General features: G+C 47.0%; 1 protein-coding gene across 1 annotated transcript; it reads right to left on the bottom strand.

Annotated features, from left to right (window-relative positions):
• Window positions 1–4,283: 4,283 nt before the first annotated feature.
• Window positions 4,284–8,270, bottom strand: LOC134039100 (uncharacterized). Its single transcript, XM_062484848.1, has 5 exons — window positions 8,195–8,270; window positions 7,836–7,924; window positions 4,861–7,681; window positions 4,556–4,631; window positions 4,284–4,432 (listed from the first exon to the last, which is right to left on the bottom strand). Exons 3-5 carry the CDS (start codon window positions 7,588–7,590, stop codon window positions 4,284–4,286), a joined length of 2,955 nt encoding a protein of 984 aa, XP_062340832.1. The 5' UTR covers window positions 7,591–7,681; window positions 7,836–7,924; window positions 8,195–8,270.
• Window positions 8,271–8,794: the final 524 nt, after the last annotated feature.

Here is an 8,794-nt window from a genome sequence, read left to right as displayed (position 1 = left end):
TTTTGCTTCATGTAATCGATGTTTGGACAGGTCAATTCTGCCTCCAGACCATTCATTTTCAGAATTACAATCCATAAACGATAACCAACGACGGAAAATAAAGACACAATTACCCCTTTTCTTTTCTAGAAACAATTAAATTCCGACTTCCCAACTTTCAATGAAAATAACTGCACAATCTTAAATTACAAATATTCAAACCGAAAAATAATTAACATTTTGAAAAGTAATTAAAATTTTGATTTTTGTAATTTGTATATAGCTTGAATAATAGACACCATTAGTTACTCATACTTCTTTTAACCTCAAAAAACATAAAACAAAAATGAACACGCGTGTTGCAAACTTAAAACTTCCTAAACTTTTTCTTTTCTTTGTTCTCCACCTTCAGGGACTCAAACCCTTTGTAAACACTCACTCACACAGCTGATTTCCTCACAAGTATACTTTTCTCTCGGGACTTAGAATCACGTTTAGGCCGTTAATAAATAAGAACTGCACCAATGCCAATACAATTTCTCAAACTATCACTAACCCAACATATTCTAATCCTTAGGGTCTCAAAAAGACACATAACACGATATAACATGTGAATTTATCTCCCTCTATGTGTTTGTTCGTCAACAACACTACCTCTCTGTGTGTCCGTCGACACACTTCTGCAGACATTTTTTTTACGACTTTCACGTAAAAGATAGGTTCAACAACCTTACCTTATTAATTCGTACGACTTTACACGTACAGGACAGTTTTACCTCTGCCCAATTACTTACTTAACCGAATTATTGACAATAGCCTAAAAAACACACATTTAGACAACTCAATATCACACAGTAACCAAAAGAATATCTCACCGGTTCTTTTGAAGACCCCGCGTCAGCCACAAAACGTCCAACGGGCGCCCCCCTGGCCCTGCTGTCTCACGCATGGCGGAAGGAAAGGCGGCTTTTTGCCGGAAGATCAATTCGCCGAGGGGAGCCGCCTGCTGAACGCCGTAGACCAACGAGGATCCCCCTACTGGCCACCAAGTGTAATGGTAGAAATTCAAGCGGCACTGTGTAGATTTGAATAGTCAAGAGATGGCGGTTACAATAAATTTATTTTGCTTATACAGATCATGATTTAACAAAGTACTTTGTGATCAGTCATAACGAAGGAGGTGCTAGCCACAGGTCGTTCGCCAGAGTGATCCAGAACAACCCTAAAACCCTGCCTTATATAAACTTTAGATCAAATGGTTTTTCTGAACTCTGTGATTGGTCAGCACTGCTCAGTGACAGTTAAGACAAAATAACCCCCCAGGTCAAGTGACCAAAGTCTTTTGATGTCACGGCTCTAAATGAGGACAGTAAAGATACCCTTAATGAAACACAAACAGGACACAGGACACAATCTCCTTGGCCAAAAGGTCAGGGCTGCTAGATCAACTGAATCCATCTATCCATCTCCCTTTAGGCCACAGAACTCAAACATCCCCCAACCTCTGTGCCCCTAGCTTCTCAATCAGGCATCATAAACCAATACCATAAATACCTTAAGACCAACTGCAACATCCATTTGTTTAAACACAACCTCAGTCTATTAAAAATACATTCTTAGTAACTATATCAAAAAATGCCATTACACTTGACTCTTTTAACAGCGAGCAATTTCAACCTTGATATATTCATATGTGAAATCAATATTATAAAAGTTATGGCATTGTATGACATGGTTCAAAAGTGTTGCAATATAGATAGACTTTACAGTCTATAAAAAACATAATTAAGAACCTACAATTAGCAGTCACAGCGTTTGACAATGGTGATTCAATCTGCTCCCTGATGGTTTGTGCATTAGCTGTGCGTGTGTGGTCCGCCCCCTAGTGGATTGCTGGTGGAACTGCAGGGGACCGTGCTGCCTCCAGCCAAGCTGGTACAGAACATAGTTCTGCTGCTGTCAGGAACATGCTAGGTAGCAGTACAAGTCACTGGAGGGGCTAATGCTTCAGAGGCGATCCTGAGGTTTTCAACTGTAAAATGAAGGCAGTCTGCATTGACACTGAGCACACATAGAAGCAAGCCATGTAACCATACGTTTTATTCAATCGTCTTGAGGCAACAATAGTTGATTGAACACTGGTTGACCATAAACTAAAGTTGAAGGTAAAGTGACAAGAAGGTAAAGTGACAGACTCCAGACTCACAAGCCTTCATGTCGGCTTCCTTGGTTCACCTGGTGACCAGAAACCAATTACTGCTGATATCATTCACCTTTCCTCAAAGTCTTATTTTAGGGACAGTTCCCTTCCTGAGACTTTTAGTCCTTACATGTATAAGGTAATAATATCCTGTTAATATCTTTCTTAGTTTAATAGTGCTCAAAAGGTATCTCACTTTGAAGGGACAATATTTGCACATATAAAGGAGCTGCACATTGCTGAAACAAAGAGAAACTCAAGAAAAGCCCAATAACATGTCTGCTCAGGTAGTGATTGGTATAGCAGCATTGATCAGCAGTATGTTATCATTCCTTCACACATGTTTGGATGCAAAAACAACTCCTTTCGAATGCGCTGCAAGCTCTGCGTACCCAAGCAGGCTATCACGAGCTAATGGCTTTCACAAACTCACCGTCTAATTTGAACAAAGGCTATTGATAACATGCCTCTGAAGTTTGACGTTTTGCAGCATTATACTTATAGGCAACTAGTCATCATATCTTCCTCTCCATGAAACACATGTTAATGCTTAGTAGTAGGCTACATATGTATGGTTCTTTAATGTATTTGCATTGTACTAAAATGCGTTCATTTTCAATGGGCATAAACAGGTGCAGCCCACATTTTTCAACATTAACATTTCAATATAACAAGTCATTATGGCCTTTGGAAAAATGTTTTTTGGGGGGGAGGTGGGGTCGTGCATTATAGACCCATGTGCCTAAGCTTTTGTCCTTAATGGCATTTTGTCCCCTTACTACTTTTACTTTTATACTTTAAGTAGTTTTGAAACCAGTACTTTTATACTTTTACTTGAGTAAAAAGCTTGAATTGATACTTCAACTTCTACAGAAGTATTTTTAAATCTAGTATCTATACTTCTACTTGAGTAATGAATGTGAATACTTTGGACACCTCTGCACACAACACACACATACGTACATCAGAATCTTAGAACCTTTCCTTTTCTGAGTCAACGCGCACCTCCCTGTGCTATAGGTTTGTTAGGAAAACAAACAGGACCGTTACACTCCAACAGCAATATAACTTGTTTATTGACAATGATCAGATACAGTAGAGTGTTCCGGACGGCAGTGAGTCTCTGTGATGGTCTTCTCCTGATATCCACTCAGCCCAGCGAGTTCCAGCCAGGTGAGAAACTCCCAGTCCTCGTCCGTACAGCTGAAAGTACATTTCTGGCTCCTTGGCAACGGTCCTTACGTTGTCCGGGAGAAAGTGGGCCAGGAGACCTGCAGGGTAGAAGAACCGAGAGGCAGGAAACCAGAACAAACATCCCACATCAGCCTCCTGGAGATCCTCCAGGCCGTGTGTCCAAGTGTCCTTGAGCAAGACACTGGACCCCAAGATGCTCCCGATGAACAGGCTAGCCTTGCATGGCAGCTCTGTCGCTGTGGGTGTGTATGAATGGGTGAATGAGAGGCATAATGTAAAGTGCTGTGGGTGCCGGGATGGGCGGCTGTGGCTCAGAGGGTAGAGAGAGTTCTATCCTCAAATCCTCCAGGCAGGCACGTGCACAGATAGACCCCTAGTGGTGCTCAAGCACCTGCCCTTTTGCCCTGGATGAGAAAAGTGCCCCTTCTGCTGGAGCCCAATTTTTTCTTCATTCATCAATATTTAGGAATAAAAATTACTCTGTCATCAATTCCCCCCAAATGTGTTTTGATATCTGACGGGGCATTTTGTGAGAATTTCGCCCCGACATGCTCCGCGGCGCTCACAAGCCCCCGCTGCACCCCCGCCGCGCCCCTCCCTCCTCCTCCTCCACTTAGTGTTCATGCAGTGCAGAGCGCCAGGTCAAACGGCTGCAGCCTACTTCTTATCTGACCCGCAGTATCAGACAAACAGGTAATGACGGTGTTTGTGCAATCCCCCGACGTTGTTTGGTGATGAATTAACCACAACATTAGCGCTGCTGAAAACATTACGTCGCAACTGGTCCGACGTTTCCTCCTCTCCCCTCCTCCCCCCCTTAGACACACCCTCCTTTCCCCCTTATACACACCCTCCTCTCCCCCTTAGACACATCCTCTCCTCCACCACCCTCTTAAATCAGTAGGCTGTCCTACTGGCTCCCAGACATCTCGAATGTCTTGGCGATGGACTTTCGAAGCGCACGGAACATTCGTACGTGTAGAGGACGTCTAGGGGGCTCCTGCTTGGTCTCGAGGTCCTTCGACAGCTCCAGATTGGCAGGCGAACCACACTTAGTCCCTGTGACAAGACAACATTTTAAATTGGTGAATTTGAAGTTAGGCTTTGTCAGATTTGAATTAGCCAAATCTACAGGATCACTTTGTGATTCATTAAGGATGACAAGCCGTGGTGGTCGCTCACCAGGTGTGACGTGAGAGCTGGGGGGAAGCTCCTCCTGGGCTGAGGGCTTCTTGGGCTCCGTCTTTCTCTTCAGGAACTGCAGGGGAAAACACAGAACATGCTGGAATCTATGGAAACTATGACAACACCTCTCAGTCCACCAAAGCATCAGGATTAAGAACCACAAAAGCCACTCAGTCCCAACACTGCCTCTTCATTCTATACATGCTCCATTACATGAATAACCAACCCATGGTCATTCATTCTGTACTCATACGATATACTATAAGCTCTGCTCTATAAGTTCTATTACATAAATAACCCACCTTGTTCTTGAAGAGCTTGGCTTTCTTCGGCAGGCTCCACCACTTCAAGCCCTTCTTGGCCTTTCTCGTCTCTCCTGCAGAGGTCGACGCTGTCCCAGCATCCATGATGACCGCTGCAGGGCTGAGCTCACCGAGATCTTCCCCAGGACACGGAGCTGCAGCAGCAGACTCACACAGAGTGTCCATCACTCTCTCCGTCAGGATCCTGACCGTGCGGTCCAGGGTCTCCTGGCAGGCCAGGCTGGAGGTCGAGGGAAGGTTCAGCTCAAGGCTCTTCTGCAGCTGACTCTTAACCGAGCTCTCAGCAAAGCTGTGGATGAGCTCCTGTCTGGAGGGCATCGGGGGGCTTTCTGGCAGCATCAGCTCTGACGTGCATCTGGTGGAGCTCACGGGGCTCTGAAGATGCAGGCCGGTGGTGGCTGTCTGCCGGCGGAGCCGACGGACGTTGGCGAGCAGACTCTCTGAGGCGGTCTTGATCTGGAGCGCGTCCAATCCGGCGGAGTCCAGTCCTACGGCGGCGTTGGAGACTGTTGGACCCTCTTCGTCCTCACATAACTGGCTGAGATTCTCCAGTATGGAGTCCAAGAGGGCACAGGTCAGGAGGCCGTCCTCACTCCTCTTCAGTTCAGCACTGGAGCACTCTGAAGCGGCTACTTCTGCTCTCATGGCACTGAGAATCACCCCAAGGGTCCTCTTGGCCCAAGAGATGGACGCCTTCGGAGGGACGATCTCAGATACACGTTCTTCAAGAGCCGACAGCTTGTCTGCAGCTTTCTGCAGGGTCCTCAGTGTGCTGTCATAAAGCTGCTGGCTGGAGGAGTGGACCTGCTCCCAGAACTTCATGCCACCAGATCTCGCCTTTGCTGAGGCCTTGTGCTGCTCAACCAACTCATGGAGATCGTCTAGGATCGCACCAAGCAGGTTCTCGCAGTTCTCAGAGGAGACCAGCAGAGATGGACGCTCTGAGCTCTCTGGATTGGCCGCATGAGGTGAGCCACGAGGGGTCGCCGGCTGGCGAGAGAGCTTCTGAGTCGCTCTCCTCAAGGCCTGCTGGAACACATCTTTCCCTTTGGTCGCGTACTCTTTTATGATGGTTCCCACTCGCGTGTCATGAGCCAGGCTCTGCCCAGCTGCGGGTGGGCCCTCTGGACGTAAGAAAATCAAGGTCTCCAGGACCTCGGTGGTTCTGTGTCCACTCCCTGGAAGGAGGGAGTCAACAAACAAGGAGCGGTAGATGTGGGAAAAGGACATCTCCGGACGCCTTAGGATCAGCGAATGATCCAGGATGGCTGAGATGCTTTCGACGAGCTCATCGATTTCCAATTCCTCTACGGCTTTGTTTAGACAGGCCAACATCTGTTCGTTGGCCAGCTGCTGGAGTTTGGTCAAGCCTTCGTTCTTCACGCTCTCCCGATAGCAGAACTCACTACTTATGGCTCTGCAGGCTGCTGTCACCGTGTCGACAGACCGGATCAACAGAAGCCTGATGAGAGACGGGGGCAAACTTTCCAGAGACGTCTCGTTCATCAAAGAGACGCTCTCGTCCGCCGTCACATCTCCCATCCTGGAAGAGCTCACCAGGGGGGTCAGTTTGGCCGCTGCCTTGCAGACCATCTTCTTGACTTCAGAGGAAACATCCAATGCGTCCCATCCTGTGAGGGAGGAGCTGTTCCCTGCTCTGGATGATGAAGACTGGCTGTCCAGCAACTCAACAGCACTCTTCACGGATTCAATGATCCCATCGACCAGGTCACTGGCCAGGGAATGTCCAGAGCCACGGCTCCCCAGATAAGGGATCATGAGCAAATCCTCAGTTCTTGATTGGCTGGATGGCGATGTGGACGAGCGCTCCTTCCTACACGGCCCAAACTGCTCCTCCAGCTTCTGCTCCACAGCCTGGACAACGTTGGTCCTCGACATGGTGGTCAGGAGCTCTCCGAGGGACCTTCCAGAAGACAGACTGCTGCTCCCTGACCTCCTCAGCAGCGGTAGAGTCTGCACGTCGGCACAGACAGCAGAGAGGAAGTAGCTCACAGAGGAAAAGGTAACAGGCCCTTGAGCTTCTTCTTGGATTGCGGCCCTGGCTGCTAAGACGTTGCCGATGACCGGCACGATCACCTCAGCTGCCACAGAGCCCAGACTGGCTTTGGCCTCCACCTGCAGATCCGGAGAGGGGGTTCCACTCTGTCTGCTGAGCGCCACCTGGCTTTCTGTGTCAGCCTGCAGCATGGAGGACACTTTGGTCAGCATCTCCTGGGATAGCAGCCCAGCAGCTGATCTGCTGCAGGTCTGGGCGCCTGGAACATCTCGGCTGGCGTCCAAGTCGAGCAGCAGGTCTGGCAGCCTGTCGTTGTTGATCAGCTGCAACACCGCTCTGATCACAGAGATGGGCAGCTTGGTGCGGCTCGACAGGGCTGAGGAGCAGGCTGTCTTCATCGCCCTCTGGCTGGCAGACGTGGTGCTGCTGCTGGCTGTGCCGGGGGGCATTCTCTCCACTCCACTGACGCCCTGGGAAGTGGACGCAACCTCCAGGGCTTCCAGCTGGTCTTTTGACCCAGTGGCGGGTACTGAAGGAGGGGGCAGATCCGAGGGCTCGACCAGGTCCATGTCCTCCAAACTTAGAGGCCTCACGGTCAACACCCTGATGAAGGTCCCCTTGTCTCCAGACAGACTCCCCTCTCTTCCCTCGTTCACCCCGGGCTGAGATGAGTCTTTCTTATCTTTGTCCATGTCTCTTCCTCAGAGACTGCCTCAGGTCACACTTGCTGTTGCAGTCCGATTTGAGAGAGAGGCTTTCACACCTGACCTCTGAAAAGGCAGACTTTTCCAAAGAACACAGAGAATGTAATTACTTTTTCAGAATAATCTAATATCTACCTACATATCTACATGAGAACATTGTCTTGGAAATTTAAACCCTAATGAAAAAGTTGTTACAACTTGTAAGGTGCAAAACATTCAGACCATTTACTTACAAAAATATTTCTGTGTTCCAATACGAATTTGTCAAGGTGAAAGCGTCGCAGAGATCCAAATCCTTCTCCAAGAAAATGTTCACGTAAAACTGAGCACAGTGATCAGAACGGCCTTTTGTAGTTTATTTGATGAATTATGTCATAATACAGCAAACGTCATCAAACAGCAGACAGCACAATTTGAAGATAGCTCTATTTACTTTTCCAAAGAACACAGAATAGGCTACAATAACTTTTTCAGATTAATGTATAAACTACCTTCATATCTATGAGAGAATATCGTCTTTTAAATTGAAACCTTACAACTTTAAAAAGTCCCCATATCTCCTAGGTGCAAAACAATCTGAACACTTACTTACATTACAATATTGCTGTGTTCCAATACGAATTCTTCAAGGTGAAAGCGTCGTAGAGATCCAAATCCTTGTCCAAGAAAACTTTCTATTAGAAATGAGAGCAGTGATCAGAACGGCCTTTTATAGTTTATTTGATGAATTACGTCATAATACAGTAAACGTCATCAAACAGCAGATGGCGCTCTTTACACGCGGTCTGTTAAGAGTCCAGGCCGTGCACGGTCTGTTATCAGTGTTAAACAGGGGCGAACATTTAATTGTACATGAACTGTTTTAAATCACGTTTTGAAAAGTGAAAATGTGTACCCCCCACCACACATTTTGTTTCAAGAAAAATATATTTAACAGCGGTATCCACTGTTATATAGATTCTAAAAAGCTGTCCCGCACCCACATTTGAAAATAAACCGATGACGTTGGTGTTCCATATTGCCTTATTTAATTATGATTTGCCCATTTACACGAATCAGGTTTATTTCGACTGGATATCATTCACAGACGCTTCACCTTTACACATTAGGAGGCAATAGGGTGATTTCAGGTCATGTGGGACACTTTTTGCTAGAGGCTCCAGTAGACTTACAAAAAAGCTGTTAACTCACC

Source organism: Osmerus eperlanus, chromosome 18, assembly GCF_963692335.1.
Source record: "Osmerus eperlanus chromosome 18, fOsmEpe2.1, whole genome shotgun sequence".
In the NCBI taxonomy this organism is placed as follows: Eukaryota; Metazoa; Chordata; class Actinopteri; order Osmeriformes; family Osmeridae; genus Osmerus; species Osmerus eperlanus.
Note: the sequence above shows the minus strand (reverse complement) of the source record. Positions and strands in the feature narration are given on the sequence as shown.

What these genes read in the sequence shown, in the direction of transcription:
- LOC134039100 (XM_062484848.1), bottom strand. Translation starts at nt 7,590, where the DNA reads ATGGACAAAGATAAGAAAGACTCATCTCAGCCCGGGGTGAACGAGGGA. An exon ending in CCAAGCTCTTCAAGAACAAG is followed by an intron (nt 4,632 to 4,860) that starts GTGGGTTATTTA and finishes TTTCCCCTGCAG; the next exon opens with TTCCTGAAGAGAAAGACGGA. An exon ending in CAGCTCTCACGTCACACCTG is followed by an intron (nt 4,433 to 4,555) that starts GTGAGCGACCAC and finishes GTCTTGTCACAG; the next exon opens with GGACTAAGTGTGGTTCGCCT.